A 25,062-nucleotide genomic window follows, 5' to 3' on the forward strand; every position below is an offset into this window, starting at 1 on the left:
TCCTATTTATACGTTTTCGAGTCTGATTTTTCCATTCACGAAAAGATATTGTGTAAATTGCATGTAAATTGATAAAAAATACTCAAGCAACCATGACTTAGTCAAGTATAATTTATGGCCACTTAACAACTAACTTGAATTGTTTTTTATTATAAGCAATGTGTAATGAACATTAATAATTCGAATTCCATATTAGTTTGTATATTTTGTTTGTTGCTAAAACTACCTATTTGGACGAAATCCGACACATGATATCGTGTGACTCCAAAGTGAACGACCTAACAATATAGAATATCTAAACTAAAATAAAACTGATATATTATTAACCAATCAATATAAATGTGCGTTATTGAAATGATTGACTCTAATAGGAGCTTTCTCACGTCTTATCTTCAATGAGTATTTAGTTACAGAAATCATAATTATAGTACCATAATTATTAGCTATCAAGACAGTTCTATGATTTATTACAACAGCCGTTCGACCATAGTACAAAGAGAACCATAGTATAAGAGAGTAAAAACTTATCTATAAACTATGGTTCGACTAAATTAAATAGTATATCTATTGTGGTTCTTCAATCTAGTTAATTTTATAGGTGGATGCACGCCTTCGCCGCCCTTTGGTTATTATTTTCCCAACCAATGTAGATAGACCTGTCTTATACATGGTAGAATGTAAGTAACAGAGGTCAAGCTTTGTATCGTATCTAATTATTCAATTATCACGCTAATTGTATACCCTTCTTCTTATGCGTTTATAAAGGCACTATTTCTCACAAGTCACAGTATAACTATAAAGGCAGATGAACATTCCATCGTTTTTAGAGGTGCATAATGAAATTCATTTTGCGTGAAAATAATTAAATAATTACCATGATTCATTTAATAAATGGAGCTTAAAATCGTGTTCTATCTGTTAAACTTATCGTATAATCTAGAATCTAGATTATTTAATTAATATTGACTGTCAATTGACGGATGCCCCGCCATATTTAAACTTTGATCGCAATTCAACTCAACCGCATGGACATTCGGTCACTACGTCCTTCATACTATTTCCAAAGCAAAATAAACCATAAAATGTTACTAAACAAAAAACATATTTGGCTATCGCAGACTTTACAAGAACGTTAAAACAATTTCGCTTTTATTTTCATACGGATTAGGCCTAATATTGCATGTTAGGTTCGTAATCGTTTTTTGAATAATTCTTCCTTAATCTATGAGAAAAACGTAACTAAAAGTTAGGTCATTGTATAGATAATAAAACTTGGACATAATATTGTTGAATGAACAAAAAAGAGACGGACAAAATGCGTTGACTAAAAATAATTCATAGATTAAATATGATCTACTTACATAGATCTGTGAATTGCGAATTGTGAATAATATAATAATAACATACCATTAATGTGATTAGTACAATTAGTACTTAATGACAATGTTAAAAAAAATTTCGCTTATTTTTTTTTCTGCAAAAATTACAAAAACACATCAATGCGATCAACAAAAGAACAACATGAAGTAAACAAAAAATTATCAAACCTTGTACACATACAAGAATCATTTAACTGTATCCACTAAAATATATTATTGTATAATCTGTGGCAACGCGACACGAATCGCCAACACCGAGTCGCGCTTCGCGTAAATGATTAACAAGACTCTGTGGGAGAGTTGGAAATAAGCTCAATGTTTAGTCATCCTTTTGTAATGCGTACGCGCATCGCTTTTAAATTTATCGCCAATATACGACACTCGTAATCTTTATACAAAATCGATACATGAAGCATTTTATGTCTGCCCATTTCGGAAGTAACAAAGAATTTAATCTGTAAGCTCGTAACAATATAATGACGATTTTTTATAACCTTGGTCAAAGTTGAGACGTCAAGGTGTAATCCTTAATTATCTGTAAACGAAGCAATTAAGAATTGTGTTAATGCGCAAAACAATTGAAATTAGAGGTGAAACGGTGAACATCCTCAATTACTTCTATGCAAAACGTCATGCGAATCCTTCATCCTTCATTATCTTCATATTAACCCTCGGGCATAAATTAATTTTATGGCCGAATTTCGAAAATGGCAACACTAAACTTTATTCATCTTATTGTTATATCGTTCCCACGGACGACGATGCACGCAAGATTTTTTTTTCGTACATCCGCGCTCCGTGAAGGAGTCAAATAAAATAAAACTGACGGGTTCATGATAGCCATTTGATTGTTCAGTCTATCATTAGAGTACATTATCTGTTGTTTCTAACATGCGTAAGCACTATTTGACGTGTGTTAGTAGCATGATTTATTATCTGTGTTTAAGTTAATTTCTACTCCATATGGTCTGTCTGCTGCAACGATTACGCTTAAATTTTCTTCCGCGCGTTCCAAATTCGAATCATTAGTTCTCTTCACATTAGATTATGACACTGTCAAAGTGAAATATTTTTTTATGATGGCGTAAGTATCGCGAATGGAAACATAACATTTGTTTACTAATGTTAGTAAACCACAGTGCAATCTTAAACTGTAGGAAGTTGATTTTGCAAGCCCACTTTAGGACCGGTTTGGCGCTTCGGAGTTTCGCCTCTTAGCTGGCCGTCTGAGTTGTTATTATAATCTTAATCAATACGTTATCTTTCTTTATATTCTCATTAAATAAAATACACGTTCCCTTATCAATATAATAATTATATGATGCCAACATACATTGGATTTATAAGCCTTAAATAAATTAGTTATAAATTTTTACCTTCTAATTTTGTACCCCACGCAAAAAACGTGTCCTTGTATGTAGTTGGTGTATATTCGTTAAAATTTAGCCATGAGAAATTAAATAAAATAGTTCTTATCAAGGTGGGTACAATTTTGTTGAAACGATGCCCATATACAGCCAAATCGTCAGGTGGAACGTGGGTGTCCAGGTGTGGTGCGACCTTTACCATTTATTAATTTTACTCTTTCGTTAATTTGTCTATTTTTGTGCGAAGTGAGTGTCGTGTTGTTGGTTACAATAACGGAATAATAAGTAGAACATATTTTAACATTTATCGCGGTTATTTTTTTAAACAAAAAAAAAAAATAAGTGACAGGTGCACTGACGTTTGGACTTTGGCGCGCATTTTTGACAAGTTGTTAAAAAAAAAATGAGTTACGTAGATTTTCTCTATGACTTGCTAGAGGTTTGTATTATGACATTATATTATTGTTTCCTTGTAAATAAATTATTTAATTATACTCAAGTGCTTATGTTACGATACAGTGACGATAAATATTTAAAATGTATTCTAAGAAGACATTACCGTCCGTCGCGACTCGCGAGTGAGGCGTGTGAATTTGTGTAATTATTATTTAACAATGGAATCCAGTTATTTTTTGTTTCATCTGTCTGTATACAGGATACTCGGTTATGAGTTTACATTTTTTAATAATTAATACGGCAGCTTTAATATGTAATTATCAAAATAAGTGATAAATTAAGTTTCAATTCAATGTTTGTTTTCCTATGCGGTAAGAATTTTAAAATATCATAATAAATTAATAAATAAAAATAGCGCTATGAATCGAAAAGCTCTTTGTTTTGGGAATCATTATAGGTAGGTACATTTCAAAATAAAGATCGGTTATTTCTGTGTCGAACGTTAAATTATCGCATACAATATTTATTTAGTTTTAAAATACTTAAGCTTATAGAAAACGTTACTTTTTGAGCATTAAAAATATTTATAGAGGTCAAAGGAAGTGAGAGGCCACACATAGATACCTGAGGATTTGAGGAATGCTCAGCCGGGCTACAACAGGTTCGATTCCGACATGTCAATACATGTACGAGAGTTTTTGATCCAAATTTGTGAACTTGTCTCGTCTTGTCTATGGCCAGAAAACAAACAACTTTTTCTGGTAACATTCTTTGAAGTCTGAAATTTTTACTTATACCTAACTTTAATCGAACCTAAATAACGTACCTATGACTTTAAGAATATGTACGACGTTTTGTTCGTTTGTTCACATCATCGGTTTAACAAAGACACAAATTATGTAATTGATGGACCGCTTTTGATAAAATGTGGGAAATTGTGGGAGCGCAAGCGGCGGTTACTTACATTCAATTAGGCGTAATCAGATGAGACCGTTTTACATTTACTTTGTCGTTTGAATTATCGTGTTGTTTATCTTTTTAGGGTTGCGTACCTAAAGGGTAAAACAAGACCCTAGTTAGACCCTATTATGAATGATAGTACGGTTTTTTATATTTTATTTTAAAATGCTTTGACTATTTGGTCTTACTAAATATTTTAAGCTCAACTTGAAAAGCTCTAGTCCTCATATTATTTAAAAATGCAAATAAATTTTACAAAATTCTTATCAAACATAGCTTATCTATTTCCAGAATACGTAATGCCTTGTCAAAAATCCACATTAGATACAACAGGAAGTAAATTGTCAAATGTACAGTGATTCATTATTTAACTATTCCTTGTGAGTTGTGACGTCAAATACGTGATGGTCATGTCGATTCCTTGTAATGATAATATTCTTTTTATTATGACGAAATTGAGTAGGCACAGATTTAAAATACATATATATTACTTTAATTCGCCAACGTCATATTTTTCTATAAGAAATTGATATAATATCGCCCTAGAATATGATAACAGTAGGTAGCCATCTTGAAAATTCTGTTAGTTTTATTGTGATCACAGAAAATGGAATTAATAATAATATTTTAGTTATTTACCGTCTTTTAATTTTTTATGATTTTCCGTGCCCTCTTACGTCTATAAAAAGTTACACAGTTTGAGAAGACATAGAACCTTCTAGACAAGTCGTTAACACTTGAAATATTTCTTAATAAAATTATTTCAACCGTAACGCGGTCATTATGTTTTTAATAGTCTGTCTTCGTAATTCCATCACCACCATGTTGCTTCCCTCCCTTTCTATTTACTTAAGTGTGAAAAGGACAGCTTGATAGTAGAGATTTATGAAAACTATAAACCTATCCATTTACTATTAGCTTGTTTCTTTTATTCCAAGAGTAATGTGAAAACTTCATAATATATTTTGTTCGAGATTTTTAAAGTTGGCTTATAAATTAATAATTACCGGAGATACGTTCTGTTAAATTTATAAAAGTGTGCGTAAAATTAACGTTTCATAACCTTTCATTACTGTTATCTTAATAGAAGTTGTAATGTTGTTTTAATTCATTCCACATTTTGAATGTAGGCTGTTGGCCAAGTATTCCGTATAACAGAAGAAAAAATATTATTTTACTTAAGTAATTAAAGTATGATACTTAAGCACTTAATACATACATAATAGTAGCTAACGCTAACTTAAGTATATTACAGTATATTAACTTTGATTTAAGGCAGACATAATATTTTCTGATAGTTTAAAATAAATTGCTTACTTATGAATTGATTGAAGTGTTGAAGTACACTTAAGTCTAAAAAACGCCACTTTACAGTTTACCTTTATTTATAAAATGTGCAAACTTATTAGTGAAAAAGTAGCCACACGTTTTAAATTTTTAACTCAGATAAGAATGGATGTCTTAAAAAATTAAGAATGAAATACACATAATTAATCCTTTGACACCTCACGTGACACATTCGCGGATCAATGTCCGAATTAAAAAGAAATAGAGTCGCCCGCACAACAATATCCGTTTCCGCTGATCGATCAATCTGCGCGGACGCATACTCAATTGCCAATTGGACATTTGAAGGGGAATTTTATTACCTAATAGGACTTCAATTTGTTTTATTGGAGGTACACGGAATTATAATGTAATATGTACCTACTTAAACATAAGGATATTTAAACTTTTGTGTGTGTACACTATAAATGATATTTCATCATTTTCAAGTTTTATTTTCGTAACAAAAAAGTAGTCCTTCACCAAGATTTTAATTTGTATCTATCTATAAACAAAATCCTAAACCATTAAAATATTTTTAATTTTAGTATGAATCGAATATACAGTTAGATAAACACAGTATGTATCTAGTTTTTCGATGAAACCCGAGAACGCCGTTCATGATACACAATCAGTGTACCCGATATTACGTAATAAGTATAGCTAATTAATCAAATATCAAGTAACGCTATCACCACAACAGACAAACCGACAGTTCTCCTTATGGATGCATAAATCATGCGTCAAACTCAAACCGCCGGAACATTGCGCAAGCGCTGATAATTGTTCTCAAGTGCATCATGCATGTAAGTGTAGGCGAACTAACTTTGTATGTACGTTTAGTGAATCTAAATTTGTTAATACGGACATAAGTTTGATAAACGCAAATAACAAAACATACAAAATATAAAAATGAACTTAGGTATTTATACTATCTTGCTTACCTGGAGCTGGACAGCTGACTGTCCATGTGGTACATATGACATTTTCGTATTTAAAAAATATATCCTAATATAAAAAAATAAAATTGTATTAAATTATTTTAATTTTAACTAATATCCCGAATCTCGAACTGTAAATGAAAGTTGACATAATGCTTCTTAATATAGTCTACATAATATAGCTGTATTTTAATAAATAAACAATGAAAAAATATAATTGCGAATTTGCGATACGTCGGAGCAACAAATGCTAGAATGCGACCCGCTTCATTTTCATAAATGGATTGCAAAATAACACCCATCGTATACAAATAAGTAAATAACGTTAAAATTTTATAGGTATCACAAATTGCGTTTGCCTTTCGCAAACCAAACTCATCATTGGTAAATATTTTGCCACGTAAGAATTGTAAACTATTTAGTTTATGTGATTTAAACAAAGATTTGCAAATTGAATATACTAATGAAATTTAAGGCATTTGAAATTTAACTGTTTATAAACTTATTAGGTATATAATTTAACTACATATTTGGAAATTATTTCTGATGTAATCTATTAAATGTTACTTAAATAAACAAAATAATAGTCCTAATTTACATACAAAATGCCTTGATTAGCACTGCTAACATATATATTTTGGTTTAAACTTATTTCGAAAAATCTAAGATAGTATCTTATGTAATACAGATTACTATACACATATACAATGTGTCGTGTCGAATTGATAACCTTTTTTTGAAGTAGGTTAAAGCTGTCTATTATTATATTGTTATGCGGAAACCTTGACATGGAGTTAAGTTATTTATAAATATTTAAATTATGCATTTATTCAGCAATGGAGAAAGGATGCAGAATGACCTCTTGGCAGTTAACAATTTGGATGACAAAAATTATCACATAGATATTTAATAATAGGTCTAAACTATGAAATATAATTAATTTTATATTGCATGGGTACGTTTTTTCTATAAGAAAGTGAGCTACACATAAATTATGACATATATAATCTATACTAATATGTATTATAAAGGAGAAACCTTTGTATTTTTGTATGTTTGTATTGAATAGGCTCAAAAACTATTGGACCGATTTCAAAATTTCGTTTACCATTACTTAGAAGGATTCTGCCGAATCCGTATAGGCTATATTTTATCCCGGAAAACGTAAATATGTACCACGGGCGAAGCCGGGGCGGACCACTAGTTAATAATATAATGCAAAGGTACGCCTTTTCCACGTAAAATAACATAATATATCCAGTGTGAATGTAACGTTATATCCAAATAGTTAATAACAAGAAAAGAATTAAAATAAACCCAATGGAAATGAATGAAACTCAACACTCACTCAGTGATGTACTAATTGATATCAAGTCTCTGACAAGTGGATTATTTTTGGTAGCATTTGGTTTTCTTCGCCGTATAAGAATGACAGTAACTCTATTTGATATTTGTGAAATCGGATACCTACGAGACAAGAAAATAACTTTTAATTGTGTAAGTTTTGTGATCGAATTTGTTTCTAAATAGTAAATATAATTGAGGAATGAAAAAGCAGAAGAAACCTTGATCATTTTGAGTCCGACTTCACAAAACAACAAATTTTATGTAATCTTAATTATTTTTTATTACGTAACTAAAATCGATGCAAATAACGATAACGTTAATACCGGCTATTTCTTTCATAAAACCTATATTTAGTTTCCTTATAAATTTTTAAAAGAATAAAAAATTTACTGCCATGTGTGTTCATAGTTCATAATAAATTACGACTATTCACGTATAAATTATTAGCTGCTCCGCGCGGTTTCACCCCCGTGGCTCCACCCCTATTGGTCGTAGCGTGATGATATATAGCCTATAACCTTCCTCGATAAATGGGCTATCTAACACCGAAAGAATTTTTCAAATCGGACCAGTAGTTCCCGAGATTAGCGCGTTCAAACAAACAAACAAACAAACAAACAAACTCTTCAGCTTTATAATATTAGTATAGAATATATTCTATACTAATATTATAAAGCTGAAGAAGAAGGTTAGAATTTTGATAATCTATAGATTATCAAAATTCTAACCTATATTTTGTCTTATTTTCTTCGATTATTGGCGTAAAAACCATGTTAACATAAACATAGAATGACGTTTTATAAACATGACCATTGGATATTGAATGCATTAACATTCTGACGATGAGCACTTGTCATCTGTGTTTACGTATCTTTTATAGTGTTTGATTTAGAACTGAATAATTAGGAATGTCGATAAAAGATAGTACCTACATACATGTATGTTCTATTTAGACTTGAGTTTAGAGTATGATCATTTCCTTGTTTACAGTATTTGTAAATGTTGCTAAGAGTTAATGCAATAAATAAGTCTTATAAAAAGTCGTACACTTCAAGAATTAATTTACGATTTTATGTTCGCAATTATAGTTATCAGAATTCTATAAAATGTATTTTTTTGTGCAAATACAATTCATTTTTTTAAACATTACGACTACCTTCATTACTTTCCAAATTGCTTTATATCTATAGTTCTCAATTATTAATAATCTCGACCATTTCACGATCCTCATTTTTCAAAGTCGGTTAAAACAAATCGTAAGACACTTATAATAACCATCTAACCTCTTCAATAACGCAACTTAATTACAATTGTAAAAGAGATTATATATTCCACGGTAAGGTTCCGCTAACCGGGCATCGAACCCACTTCCGTTCGGAGTTTTTACCATAATTTAATATTGTAAACAGTACTGTTTATTACGTGATAATTTATTGAATGCTACAATGTGTTATTCCGTTTACAGATTGTGTTGGTTCGTGATTGTTTTTTTTAATTATCTGTTCAGAAATAAATCTGGAAAAAACTTTAATATCTTCTTGATTAATAACCTAGATCTAGTGTCCGTTTTTTATATCATTAGATATGAATTGCAGATAATAATCTTGTTTTTGCTAAACTTTAAAACATCTTAAGTGATAAACTATAAAGATATTGATTTTTAAACATAAATAATGTATTATTTGGTTTTATAATTAAATCTGTACTAGCTTCAATTTGCTGACCGTGAGTCCTTATCCTTATGATAATGCACAACATAATATCTTCAGCGCCATCTATCCGCAATTTAAGAAAAACTTTTGAAAACTAAAGAACCAGTTTCAATTTTATTACCGGAAGGAAGTTAGCGCGGAAAGTTTTTTTTTTTTAATTATTAATATCTCAAAAAATTGCTCCTTAAATGCTCCATCAGAATCAGTAATTGCTCCACTTCTATAATTATTAGTTTATTTATAATTAATTTTTAAAAAAATCCAAATACTGAAAACTTGATTTCCCTATAGAATGAAAAATATTCACTTTTCATAAAAAATTTTTTTGCAAAAAAATTGCTCCTTAAATGCTCCATCAGAATCAGTAATTGCTCCAATTCTATAATTATTAGTTTATTTATAATTAATTTTTTAAAAAATCCAAATACTGAAAACTTGATTTCCCTATAGAATGAAAAATATTCACTTTTCATAAAAAAATTTTTTGCAAAAAAATTGCTCCCGATTTGCTCTATCAATTACAAAAAAAAATTATTTAATTTTGATAATTTTTACAATAATTAACTGAAAAACTATGTTTGCATAGTAAACTACTGCGCTGTGACGTCATCAATTATTGTCGTTGCGACGCATAAGGGCCATATTTACATGTATCAGCACTGCAGCGATATCTGTAGACCTTAATGTTTATGTTTTCTTCTTTATATTATTTACTAGATTTCCGCCCGCGGCTTCGCCCGCGTTTTCAAAGGAAAACCCGCATAGTTCCCGCAAACGATAGCAACTTGACACCGAAAGATGAAACAAGCGACTGAAACACAAATTAATTAAAAATTACTTGAAGTTTTAATAATACGAATAAACGTAATATGCGAGTTTAGGGATGGGTAGGGAAATGTTTATAAACATACCTACCTATAATAAGAATGATTTTAAATACATAATAATATCTGTTTCTTTCAACTTTTGCTAGATGAAACTCAATAATTAATTTATGTAATAAGTAAAATTTTTATGTAAAACCTATTGTCAAAAATAATTATTTATATAATTATAAATAATTATTTATACTCTAGTGAAAAATTTTCAGGTGATTATATAAAAGTAGGGCTCAATTTTTTTCGCGAACCCTACTTCTAAATAATTACCACTCTTCAATAATTTAAAACTCCTTGATTGAATCCCTTCACACCCTGAAATAAAAAGTGCATATTAATTTTTCTTATAACTGTGATGTACAGGGAACACGTATTAATAACTCCAAGTCAAGCAGACAACTGTTTATTGTTAATTATCTTAGAACTACCTTCACATGTACGTATCATTATACCACATCTTCCCCTTTTAACAATTTTGCCTTACTACGAGTAATAATAGGAAGTGAATAAGAAGTTGACAATAAGTGTCGGCGATTACGGCGATATAAACCTTTTTTGTTTTTTATTATATAAGACCGAGGAGTGTTCGCATGACCGATTACAGTACCAGAAATTCGTTTATTATTATTTTCTAACATTATCACGTTATCGCCAACACTTAATTCTGACAAAGGCTTAGAATGCTTATCATAATATTTTTTATATTTTATTTGCTTATCTATTAATTTTTTATGATGAAACTCATGATTGTTTACATAACTGGGCTTAAGTAAATCTGGGTGAACAGGTAATCGACAATTCAATCGACGACTGAACATTAACTGTGCAGGAGAATCCAAATTTTCGCGTGGTGTATTCCTTAAACTTAATAAATTTAAATAAAAATCGGTTTTGCTATCTATTGATTTTTTAAGTAATATTTTAATAGTTTGAACTGCCCTCTCGCTTTTTCCATTGGATTGTGCGTAATATGGCGATGAAGTTACATGATTAAATCCCCATTCTTGTGCAAAACTTTTAAAAACCCGACAAGAGTATTGAGGCCCATTATCACTTATAACTGTTTCTGGAATACCATAACGCGCGAAATTATCTTTTAAAATGTTAATAATAGAATTAGCGGACGTATCTTTTAACAATCCCACCTCGATAAATCCAGAATAATAATCAACAAGAATTAAGTAACTTTTTTTTCGATATTCAAATATATCCGTACCAACTTTGTTCCAAGGAACGCTTGGAATTAGAATAGGAATCATCGGTTCTTTACTTGGCTTATTTAGATTCTCCTGACATACTTTACATCGCTTAACAAATAATTCTATATCTTTAGAAATACCAGGCCAGAACAACACCTCACGCGCACGTCTCTTACTGTGGTCGATACCGGGATGACCGTCATGAATAATACACAACATTTCGTGTCTTAGTGATTTAGGAATTAAAATTTGCTTATTTTTAAATATCACTCCATCAACCGAATACAGTTCATCTCTCATAGACCAAAAATAGCTTAAATCACAATCTAAATTATACTTATGATCGGGCCATCCCTCAAATATACATTTTAACAATCTATTTAACAATTCATCTTTAGCTGTTTCCTGTTTAATAAGCGTCAACTTACTTTGAGAAATAGGTATATTATTAACAACCATTTTAAGTTGATTCAACACTGCCGTACATATGTTTTCATCATATAAATCCGGAAGAGGCGCGCGTGACAATGTATCGGGAATGTACATATATTTTCCTGGTTTATACGTAACTACTAAATCGTAACCCTGTATTTTTAACATCATACGTTGTAAGCGTGCTGGGATTGAATTAAGTGATTTTTTAAAAATACTTTCGAGAGGCTTATGGTCGGTTTCAAATAAAATGCGTTTTTTACCGTAAATATATTGATGAAACTTCTCACAAGCAAAAACGATAGCTAACATTTCTTTCTCGATTTGAGCATATCTAGTTTGAGTATCGGTGAGCGTGCGCGACGCGTACTCGACGGGGCGGCCGCGCTGCAGCAGCACGGCGCCCAGCGCCACGCTGCTCGCGTCCACCGACACCACTACGTCACTGCCTACGTCAAACAACGCCAACACGGGAGCCGAGCTAATTATTTTTTTTAAATCGTTGAAACTTTTTTTATGACCGTCTTCCCAACACCACGATACATCTTTCTTTAATAATCTGGTTAACGGAAAGATATGCTCCGAATAATTTGGAATAAATTTAGATAAAAAATTAGTCGTTCCTAAAAACCTTTCTAGACCTTTTCTGTCCTTAGGCTCAGGCATCTCGACGATTGCTCTCACCTTCTCAGTATCAACTTTCATCCCGTCTTTATTAAAAATATAACCCAAATATTTAACCTCATTTACGCAAATTCGACACTTATCTTTATTAAATTTTAAATTAATTTCTCTAGCTCTCTTAAATAATGCATTCAACCTTATATCGTGTTCTTGCTTAGTAGATCCCCAGCAGATTATATCATCAATAAATGAATCGATACCGTCGAGACCTTCAAATAATTGTTTTATTTTTGCATGAAAAATTTCAGGTGCGCAGTTCAAGCCAAAAGGCAATCTTAAATATTGATACCGTCCAAACGGTGTATTAAATGTACACAAATCAGCACTTTCACTATCTAATTTTATTGACCAAAATCCAGAATTGGCGTCGAGAACTGAAAAGAATTTCGCGCCATTCATTTTAGAAGCTAATTCGTTTATGGTTGGCAACTGAAAGTGTGATCTTTTTATTGCTTTGTTAAGAGGCCGCGGGTCTAAACACACACGTAAATTACCGTTTTTCTTAGCCACAACAACTAACGCATTAACCCAAGGAGTGGGATGTGACACTTTTCTTATCACGCCTAATTGTAACATTCTATCTAACTCACCCTGTAACTTATCACGCAAACCTAAGGGCACCTTGCGTGGCGCACAAATAACCGGTGCTATGCTATTGTCAACAACAATATGATATTCACCCGGTAAACATCCCAATCCGCTAAATAAATCTTCATTACCCGATATATGTAAAGAATGAATTCTTTTAATTAATCCTAACATTAAACACGCCTGCAATCCCAACACGCTTTGACAATCAATATCAGCGATTGCAAATTTTAATTCATATTGAATATTTTTATGCCACCATTTTAAATAACAAGTTCCCTGAATGGGAATACAATCACCGCTATACGATTGAAGTTTAATATTATTGTTAATAGTTAAAATATTAGACTTATATCCTAATTGTAAGAATCGTTTATACGACAAAACATTTATATCGGCCCCAGAATCCAATTTAAATTTCTCAGGGCCGTACTCGCCTATAAGAATCTCAAACCAGTCATTCGACAAACCATTGATTTCACAAACATTATTAAGAACGGATATAAAAAATGACTCACATTTTTCGTCCACGTTATTTTCTAGCACACTAATATCGTGTAACTTTTTAACACTTTTTTTTACTTTGCACATTCTAGCAAAATGACCATAATTTTCACACACAAAACACTGCACCGAAATTGCCGGACACTTAGTAGAATAACCGCATTGCCCCCCACATCTGGGGCAGAAGCCCGTCGCCAAGGTGGAAGCGCGATGCTCGTCGGGGCGGTCGCGGGGCGCGCGCGTCACGCCGCGCCACGCTCGGCCGCCGCGCCCACGCCCACGCCACGCCGCGGCCGCTCCATCGCCTTTGCTTCCGACGCCGACTATGTCCACATGGCTAACGTTTCCATCCGAGCCACGCGTATCCAACAACCGACCGCTGTCGTGAGACAACTCGTCGACTTGACAAATTTTTATCGATTTTTCTAAAGATAAATCATCCGTTCTCAATAGACGATCACGAACCATAGCATTATTAATACCACACACGATCCGATCGCGTATCAGTTCTTCCTCCAATGCTTTAAACTCGCAGGTCTTGCTCAACAATCTTAGCGCAGTTACATATTGATTTATAGATTCACCGACTTCTTGATTGCGCATAAAAAAGTTATATCTCGCTAATGTTAAGTTTGGCTTCGCACCAAAATACTCATCAAACTTTTTTATTAACAGGTTCACATTATCTTTGTCTTTTTCTTGATCGAAATGAAATGTTTCAAATAAATCGAAGCCCTCCGGCCCGATAAGATTTACAAGTAGACTTGCTTGCACCGCACTATCTTCTTTGTGCACGCCGGACGCCTTTAAAAACAGATTAAATTGTGTCCGCCATTTTTTCCACGCGTCAGCCCGGCTGACGGAGTTGCCTTCTAATACCAATTCGGATGGTGGCCGTGCGTGTTCCATGATTTTAATATTATATTGCAATTCCAAATAAATACTTTAAACGAATAAGTAATCGAATCACTTCTATAATCGCAATAAGTAATAACAACACCGCTGTCACCATGTGATGTACAGGGAACACGTATTAATAACTCCAAGTCAAGCAGACAACTGTTTATTGTTAATTATCTTAGAACTACCTTCACATGTACGTATCATTATACCACAATAACTAGTAGGTAAACAGAAATTCAAATTCAATTATTAATACCAATTTAATACTTTGATGATGATTGACAGTAGAAATATTTATTAATTGTTCATTAAGTATTATTTAATAAAATAGTATGTACTTACACTTGTTATTCAATTGTTGACTCAATCACTATCCATACTCCCATACTAATACATATTATAAATGCGAAAGTAACTCTGTCTGTCTGTCTGTTACTCAATCACGCCTAAACTACTGAACCAATTTTCATGAAATTTGGTATGGAGATATTTTGATACCCGAGAAAGGACATAGGCTATCCCGAGAAAATGACACAATCCCGGAAATCCCACGGGAACGGGAACTATGCGGGTTTTTCTTTGACTGCGCGGGCGAAGCCGCGGGCGGAAATCTAGTAAATAATATAAATAAGAAAACATAAACATTAAGGTCTACAGATATCGCTGCAGTGCTGATACATGTAAATATGGCCCTTATGCGTCGCAACGACAATAATTGATGACGTCACAGCGCAGTAGTTTACTATGCAAACATAGTTTTTCAGTTAATTATTGTAAAAATTATCAAAATTAAATAATTTTTTTTTGTAATTGATAGAGCAAATCGAGAGCAATTTTTTTGCAAAAAAATTTTTTATGAAAAGTGAATATTTTTCATTCTATAGGGAAATCAAGTTTTCAGTATTTGGATTTTTTTAAAAATTAATTATAAATAAACTAATAATTATAGAAGTGGAGCAATTACTGATTCTGATGGAGCATTTAAGGAGCAATTTTTTGAGATATTAATAATTAAAAAAAAAAACTTTCCGCGCTAACTTCCTTCCGGTAATTTTATTTTATTTTTTTATTTCTGAACGCTATAACTGATTAATTTATACTATCTATACGTTATAAAAATGTGTTCTAGTTTATCTATAATCTAAGGTTTCTTCTGCGTAATGATAAAGTACGTGCCTCTTGTCTCTTTTAAAATTATGATTACTTTTAGTGTTATTACGGTGAATACTATAAATAAGACATAACAGCGGATATGGAGGATAATAAATTGCGGCAATTGTGTACCAAAATAACATTAACCGAACAGAGTAATTCAATTGAACACGTGGTTAATCGGTGTGTTTGTAAAACTACTGTTTGTATGTCATACATACTCTGTTTATAGACATTTTAAGATGTAATAAAGAGATATTATATTGTAGTAAAATGACAATGGATTTTATAACTTATAGCAGCATCTAAATTATCACTACTTACATAGTATAAAACAAAGTCGCTTTCTCTGTCCCAATGTCCCTTTGTATGCTTAAATCTTCAAGACTACACAACGAATTTTGATGCAATTTTTTTAATAGATAGAGTGATTCAAGAGGAAGGTTTTAGTATATTATTTATTAGGTTTTAGACAAAGCGGGCGAAGCCGCGGCCGGTAAGCTAGTAAAGTATAAACCACAAAATTCAATCATAGTTTTATAAGGCATGTTCATTTTATGTGGCGAGGACAGTTACGTATTCGTAAACTTTGAAATCAGATTGTATTTACGACGTATTATAATAAAAAAAATTTGAATGTACCATGCAATATTCAACTCGTGGCGTAAAATCAGTTGCTTTTAATTTTTTAGCAAAACACATACTTAGAAAATATGTCTAAATACATTTCAAAACATCCGCGAACAGGTTTATTCATATATGGCATAAAATATTGTCCAATTACATCGCCTTTAGCCCACCAGCCGATACTTGCAACATCGCCCACACTAACCTTCCTAGTTTCTAGATGCTTTTAGTATTTTAATTAGGTATTCGATGAGGTATTTTGAATTTATTTTTAATTGACGCGAAATTGCCATCATGCATTTGGACACTGGGAAGAAAAATATTTTTTCTTTCTGCATTGATTTATATTTTGCACTAAAAATAATGATTTATTTCAACGATATTTCTTTGACTAACTATTTTTGTGGTTTATTTCTTTTAAAGCAAATCGACCCATACATATTCTGTGTCCATACATAAACATAGATAGCATTAATATGCCTCCTTAGTTACGTTAATTTCACAATGATTAGTAAGTTATTTAATGTATGTACATAATGTTTGGTGTAGGTGTGAAGTCCGAGAATTCGTGGCATTTCGACGACATTCTCAATTTTAATTAACATACCCTTGATCAATCCATAATCAATCTAACTAATCTTCCCTTATACGTTTCTCATGTCTTAATTAATTAAAGCTTACCCAGAAATTATGCTAACAATTCTTATAATATGACATTTATTAATCCACTTTTAGCTCGGCTTTTTAAATTGATCGTATCTGGGTATTAAATGGAACTCAAGCGTGTCATTTGTGGCATAGCAACATTATTTCCCGCTGCACTTCGCGCCAAAACGTCGTAAATGACATATGTAAAATCACGTTGTGTTTACGATACAACGCGTTCTATAATTGAGCGATGCGGGAGAGTTCAACACATCGCGGTTCATCTTTTTAGAATACGACACAAATAACATTCTATATTTGTAAATTATACACGGATAGGTTTAAGAGCGAACGCCCATGGTCACTCATCCATACAATTTTCAGCTTTGTTGCTTAATAACACGTCGCACAATCGCACGTTTAAACATCTCTATTATGTGCTTTTATCCTGATTTATAGAATACGGATTCTAAGGTGGTGCTGTTATGCAGCAGCCATGCCGATGACCACATGCATCAATGTTTGTAAATAGAACGCAGCGTATTATGATGTTGACTTTATGAATGGCACGATATCCATTGCTTGTTCTCTTCGATGTTACGCAGTGGTTCTTTCAGAAACACAGCGTTGTATAGTGTTTAAAATACAGTTACACAAACTGATATTTTAGTCGCATGGTTTTTGGCTTTGACATCTTTGTACCTACCAATGTTTCGGATGCTTCGTCGTTAGTAAGAGTTTGTTTACAAACAACATTGAACTCTATCATTCATTGTTTGTAAACGCAGAACGTTACGAACAGATGCACTGTTCACTGATCATCGGTTTCCATAAGATAATGAAGTTACTAATTTCTAAAGTAAAAGCATCCCAGTTTGCTTAGTTCATTATTCATCCGGTTTTGGAAGTGAAAAATCACGCTTATCTCGAGACAAACAGTGGTCCACCAGCCATCTGTTCGTTGCACCCACAGGGCACAGATAACGAAATTGTACAAACGGGGACAAAATGCATTTGGAGTCGAGCCCTTGCGTCGAGCGCTCTCGCGCTTCGCTCTATTGCGCGCGAAAAACAAATCCGCCATTTTGCATATTTCGACGATGTGTTCCATATTCGAACGTACGGTGCGTAGCTGTTTGATATTCTCTTTGAGATGTGGTTTATTTTTGATCGCGTTGTCCTATTTAATCCGTTATGCCTGTGCCGCGTGCGTTTCCATCAGTCTACTAACGTTGCTTCTGACGTCGTGTATTCGTTCATTATTTCAAAATGTTTAAATATATAGTTAATAAGTTAAAAAAGGTGTCATCTAACTGTCACCTTTTCAGTTCGAACAACGTAAATATTTTTGATATATTGATGTTGTTAATTTTATTATAAAATTTTAACAGCTTTTTTATTTTTGTTCCAGATATATCCTGATCCAGAATCGGAGAAGGCTATAATGGGTTCAGTGGTGTACTGCATCCACCACAAAGAGGGGTGCCAGTGGTCCGATGAACTCAGAAAATTGAAGGTTAGTGACTGGCAGTTAACATTGTTTAGATAAGGAACAGAAAGGAGGGCGCTCTATCGATCACATTTCTGGCACGTCATGTTTGACATATTTTTTTTATCTACATTATTTTTTATCTATGGAGATAAGTCCTTGTTTTGTAAACATTTCACCTCTGAGATCTTAATCCTGGGAAACAAAATTTTAACAGTCGGTCGCCAACTCCTTTTTATAAGCTGTTTTAATCCAACACAACGAAAGAAGATACCTATGTACCTATTACATTGGACGCAATCGGCATACTGTATATTTATTTATATGTGTTTGCGATAAAAACGCTATTAAATTTGATTTAATAGTCCCGGTGTTGAACTAGGACAATATCGCAATATTATGTCATAACGGGCGCATATATCACTGATAAGTAGGTGGCATACATGCAGATTATTTACACAAGTAGCTAACTTATTTGCCCGTTTTTAGATTAGCGTATTTGCTTTTTTATTGGGCAAGGCTATAACGGTAAATACATATTTACTGAATTCCTGTATGATATTTTTAAGCTTTAAATTACGCAAATGCAACACAACCTGTACATAATATTAAATTTAAATATAATATTTCAATTATATACAGTATAATTTAATTATAATTATTTATTTATAATTATATACAGTATAATTAAATTTATACAATATTTCAATTTGTATATATGTACAGAATTTTGCTCAAACAGCCACTACCAAAACTCGACTCATTTATTTGCATATAAAGAAGAAAATATGATAATTTTGATGTGAAACTTCTTTAGACGCCTTGAGAGTAAAATTTCAAGGTCGCGTCATGGCAATACCGTCACGTCATGGTAAAAGCGACGATTTTGGTATTTTTGAATCTTGCCAAAGAAGATTCACTTCTGACACGTGCACGGCTCACACGCTCTTTTAGCTATATGTTCGTGAAGCCTCACACATTCTTTCAATTTCCAGGCGCATCTAAACACTTGCAAGCACGACGCAGTGCTGTGCGCGGCGCAATGCGGTGCCATGATCCCGCGGGTGCTGATGCAGGACCACCTGCGGTATACGTGCCCGCGCCGCAGAGCCAACTGTGAGCACTGCGGCAAAGAGTTCTCCGGGAGCGCTTTGGAGGTGCGTGTTGTGTTGACCACAAATAGCTGGGTAGAGGTCAAAATAATCGTACATGCTTTGAAAAATATGTGTCCTCGACCGTTTTCAGCTTATTTAAAGATAAGTTCGGGTCATAACAATTTGAAACCAATTTTGTTTAAAGGACAATTAATGTACAGTAAAACAAGCCATAATAGCTTTATGTTTAGAATATAACTATACAGAAAAAAATATTAGCAAACTATAGTCACTAATTTCACGTCCATACAAAATAAGAGTGTCCTATGGCGTAATGAAAATTAACATATCATAAAATAATCAATACTAGGCAATTTTTGCAATAATAAATACTGTTAAGTAAAAACCGGTGACTTAATTTATTGTTTTTATTCATGTAATCGTTAATTTATTACGTCTATAATTATTAAATTACTGTTTACAATAAAATCCCAAACATCATTCCTGTGAATAACTCCAGGTAGATAACGGTGTTTTAAACGCTCCCGAAAAAGAATTCTACCATATCGCAATTAAATTGTATGCTAGCAACACTGTTACATCACATCACGTGACTTTGAGGACGCTATGTTGTCCCTTCATTTAGTTTTGGTTGAAAAAGTACGCGCACAGAAAAAAATGCTCAAAATATTCCTGTGAAAAACTAGTGAGTGAGATAAATTCTAAAGTGGATTACACGAATCTGGATACACAGTCTGAAATAGTATGTTTTGGTGCTCATCCAACACAAGACATTGTTTTCAAGGTAAGATATTTGTTGTTTTGACGATGCATTTTAGAGGTTATAATCCATATTTTTCTTTCCTGTGGATAACGTTACACGACTTAGGGCCCGTTCATACTGCTCATTGTTACTCACAGGAATTTATAGATTTGTGAGTAACACTTGGTAAAACGAATCAGTTTGTATAGTAACTGTGCGTGCAATCAATAACGAGTGGTTCACTCCGAGCGAAAACCTCATTTCATCTTCCGAACCGCTTGGTTTTTACCCGACTGCCACAGAAAGAGGGTTATGTTTTTCGAGAGTATGTATGTATGTATGTATATAAGTATGTATGTATGTTTGTATGTGGACAAAAAATTCTTTTTCACGTGCTACAGCACAAACTGCTTGACCGATTTTGACATGTGAGGTGTCATTAGATTTGTCTGAGCTGGCTGCGCGAGTGACACTAGCTACATTAAAATTTCAAGAAATGAAAATGGCGGATTTTAGACGCAAAATACAATTTTCAAATTACCACAGTCGGGTTTTTGTTTTTAAATACTTCAGCTTGTGTTCGTATTTTAATCGACTGAAAAAAGGGGCAGGTTCTCAATTCATGGGTCGGTTTTTGTTTATTTGTTTTTATACGTTTATATATTTGCATGAAATATACTGGCATGAAAACGGGCGAGATTTCTGGAATAATCAAATATAATTATTTTTATATTTTATGGAATGGACTTTTTGGACATATTTGTGCATAAATTGAAACTAATTGACTTTACATACTTACTTTTAGATGGCGCCAATGTCGAATGCTGAGAGACAAAGAAAATACCGTGAAAAATTAAACGAAACGACGAAGATTATATATATTTTGATTAAAGAATTACATAATTATCATTCAAGGTTGTGATAAATATATTAAAGTTCCTTTAAAAGTAATAAAGTTCCTTTTAATTGTAATTGTTTTGAGTAGGTTGTATTTATTAAAGCATGCTTTTGATTTTTCTTGTCTATTAATAGAACTTGTTAAAAATACATTTATTGATGTTAGCAGTTGTGTCAGTCTAACAATAAATAAAAATATAATAATGTACTATTTGTTGTTTCAATGTGAAAGCATCCTAATATTCCTGTGAGTAACATTTTCTCATCAGGTGAGTAACGTTACTACCCGGACTTCATGTGAGTTGCGGTCGATTATTCTGACCTCTACCCAGCTAAAGAACACATAATATATTATCCACACTAGATTTCTACCCGTTTGATTTTGCTCCTATGATATTTCATATTATTATCCACCGTTTAGACTTTAGACAGTCTTACTAAACAAGAACACTTCTCAGTGTTATCCCTAAACAAAAATACTTTTCAGTACTATCCCTAACTTAGAGTATATAATATGTCGTGGCCATATCGTAGATTTGCTCATTTCATGAAATGGCCAATTTACTTTGGCCAGAACGTTAAATCGTCAACGTTTCACGATTGCCACGACATATATACTACTTAATATATACTCTAAGATCCCTAACCTAACATTATACTTCTCAGTATCTTCAATTAATTGTTTATTCCATATTCCAGGAGCACAACGGCAACTGCGGCCACGAGCCGGTATACTGCGAGAACAAGTGCGGCGCGAAGGTGCAGCGGCGGCACACGCAGCAGCACATACAGCAGCACTGCAGCAAGCGGCTCGTGCCTTGTAGACACTGCGGACAGCGGTATACTCAGGTGGGCATAATTTGATGTAATAACTTTGTTAACGAGTGAAAGTTCTGTTATTTTTAAAGTTATTTGTTACACAGATCTATAATAGAAGACAGAACTTACAATTACGTTTTTACTTTTTACGTAATATGTGATGTGTGATATAAGACTAAATCACGGATTGAATCTAGATTTTAATGATCAATTAATTTAGTTTGCTATGGTATGGACCACCCACATGGACTTAAAGCAAAATCGAAAAAAAAAATATTTACCTATCTCTTATTTAAATTATGTAATACTTACGAGCAGTTTTATAACTAACAAAAAAAAAATAATTGAATTTTATATTTTGGTTATGGTATTTAAAAATAATAATATTTTAATATAGAAAAAATTGGTTGTCTGTAAAGTCGGTTAACTGACGATAGTTGAACGTGACAACGTTCGATTGTGCTTCTTTGTCACTCGTTCCGCGCTCTCGCTTGCACTTTAAGCCTTACATGGAACGCCTCAGAGCGAGGTAACGCCGCATGAGTCATGTTTTTTCGTGCGTGCAGCCGGCTCTATCGAATTATCCGCCTGTTGTGCTCTTTTATTAACTAATGTATTTTGTCCTTATTTGTACTTTTCTCTGTGGTGCACAATAAAGTATTTTTGTTTGTTTGTATAGACGTCAAAAAATTGATCACGAGGCAAAAATATGCGCGCCAAAGCGTACGACATATGCGTAAATTTACACAGGTACCATAACAAAGAAGTTTGTCAATAAACAATTTGAAATATGTAATTAATAAAATAAAATTATCCATTTACATTATTTTTATTTTCTTTTTTACTGACCCTACCATATGTCAGTGTCAGCTTTGGCCGCCATTGAAGATTCGTTTCTTTAATGAAACGCGTTATATAAAACAACCAACTTATTCAAATATAATCGCAGGACACAGTAGCGGCTCACGGCGCGACGTGTGCCCGCGCGCCGGTGCCGTGCCCGCAGCGCTGCGCCGCCGCGCCCGCGCGCGACGAGCTGGACGCGCACCTGCGGGACCACTGCGCGGCCACCGCCCTGCCCTGCGCGTATCGAGATGCGGGCTGCAGGTTTAAGGTGACATGATACAAATACAAAAAAAATGTGTGCGTGTACTAGTGTACACACGTAAGAAGTGTCTTATTTTTTCCCGTTCCCGCAAGAATTTCGGGAAATCCTTTCTTAGCGGATGCCTACGTCCTAATCTACCTGCATGCCAAATTTCAGCCCGATACGTCCAGTGGTTTGGGCTGTGCGTTAATAGATCACATTTAGATTAGTAACCTGCTGCTGTTTAGTAGTTTAATACGCGGGTAAATTAAGATCTTCTTTAGCTTGTTTTGATACGTATCATTAATTTCAACAAAATCCCTTCAGTAGTTTCTGCGTGGAAAAACTAACACACATCTATAAAATAAATCTTCTTCCAAAAACTTGGATACTCACAGTAGCACATTTGCAGGGCACGCGGCAAGCGCTCGACCGGCACACAGAAGAGAGCTGTCAAGCGCATCTCGCGCTAGTGTGCAGTGTGGCCACCCGCCAAGCCCGGCAACTCGAAGCCCTACGCTCTGCCCTCGCGAGACTCGCCCTTAACCAGTCTGGAGCCCTAGTGTGGAGGGTCACGGACTTCGCCGCGAAAATGGCGGACGCCAAGTGCAAGGAGGGCGTCGAGTTGATTTCACCTGCGTTTTATACGAGCCAGTATGGTTATAAGTTACAGGTAAACTTATTTCTTACTAGAATTATTATAGTTTTTGAAAAGCAAGACGGCTTGATACTTGAAATTTTTACATTGAAATAAGTTTGATTAGTACTGTTTTTTGCTGGAATTTTAGTTTAAATCAAATAATGAATCATTACAATATAGAAAAAAAAGTAATCTCAAAATACCAATAAAAAAGAAATAGCTATTTTTCATAAGCTCCAATCAAATCATAATAACTACCATTTTATTGTCACAAAATATGACGGCGGCTTCGTTTGTTTGTAAACAAAGGGAGCAGTTATTTATACCAATGAATAATATCGTGTGACTAACCCACTGGCTGTAGTAGAACTAAATCGGTGACGCTTAGTCACGTCACTACGGGTGCTTTTTGCACGCCTCATAAGCGAAGCGTTGAGGTGGGTACTACTGTCGCTTCGCGCAAAACATCTGATTTTTCAAACTTAAAATGTCTTTATGTATCATACATTGCACTTGTAAGATAATACATACACACACATATTAAGAAAAAACACTATTTTTAACGTTCATGATATTTTTGATGTCATTTTTGTTATTTAAACTAGTTAAAAAACAGTTTAAAAAAGTTCTGTCTTGGACGTCCGTGTGTCTGTATGTGCGGATCCTTTTTCTTGTTAACACGATAGCGACCGAAATACTTTACTAATCGAGTCTTTTTTTTTCTCTTACGCTTGAGTATGCTCAGGAATAGAACCCTTTCATTTTTCAGGGTCTGATTCGATGTGGTTTAATTGTTATTAAATAAACAAAAAAAAACTCGGATGTTTTTTTTTTTTTTTTTTTGAAGTGAATTTTTATATTTTTATTGAAATTGATTCCAGAAGATTACTGGGAACTTTAAAAATTCATTTTGTTACTTTTATTAGTAGGTACGATCCTTATAAGTATTTTAGTGTATTCAACCAACTTAAAAAAGTGTGACTATTTTACAACAATTTGAATATGAATTGTATTATTGTATACAATATCGAAGCTTTTTAAGAAATGTATAAAATACTTTTTTAAGAATTATTATCATACATAATATTATGTTACCGGCAATATATTAAAACCGGCATTGTATGCAATTCTTAGTAAATGTATGTTATTCCGAGAAACAGTCGGAATGAAATAAATTAAATTCGTCACATTACCTACTTATATCTTTAAATCTGAACTTTTCCTAAGTAGCAA

The 25,062-nt window shown here is 33.2% G+C and overlaps 1 protein-coding gene across 3 annotated transcripts in view; it reads left to right on the forward strand.

The window, feature by feature from the left end:
- Traf4 (TNF receptor associated factor 4) overlaps positions 1–25,062 on the forward strand; it is a 76,837-nt gene that overhangs the window by 48,978 nt on the left and 2,797 nt on the right. For 2 of the 3 annotated variants that reach the window (XM_090105429.1, XM_090105427.1), the window contains 5 exons: positions 18,452–18,556; positions 19,525–19,686; positions 21,983–22,132; positions 23,052–23,216; positions 23,602–23,862. In XM_090105429.1, the coding sequence (XP_089961555.1) occupies positions 18,452–18,556; positions 19,525–19,686; positions 21,983–22,132; positions 23,052–23,216; positions 23,602–23,862 (843 nt within the window). Of the gene's footprint in view, positions 1–18,064; positions 18,165–18,451; positions 18,557–19,524; positions 19,687–21,982; positions 22,133–23,051; positions 23,217–23,601; positions 23,863–25,062 lie in introns of those variants that run through there. The other variant, XM_090105430.1, reaches the window with a different exon arrangement.

The sequence above is a fragment of the Colias eurytheme genome, chromosome 9 (genome assembly GCF_061535395.1).
Source record: "Colias eurytheme isolate Ceu_HAF_F1 chromosome 9, ilColEury1 Martin Lab GWU primary, whole genome shotgun sequence".
In the NCBI taxonomy this organism is placed as follows: domain Eukaryota; kingdom Metazoa; phylum Arthropoda; class Insecta; order Lepidoptera; family Pieridae; genus Colias; species Colias eurytheme.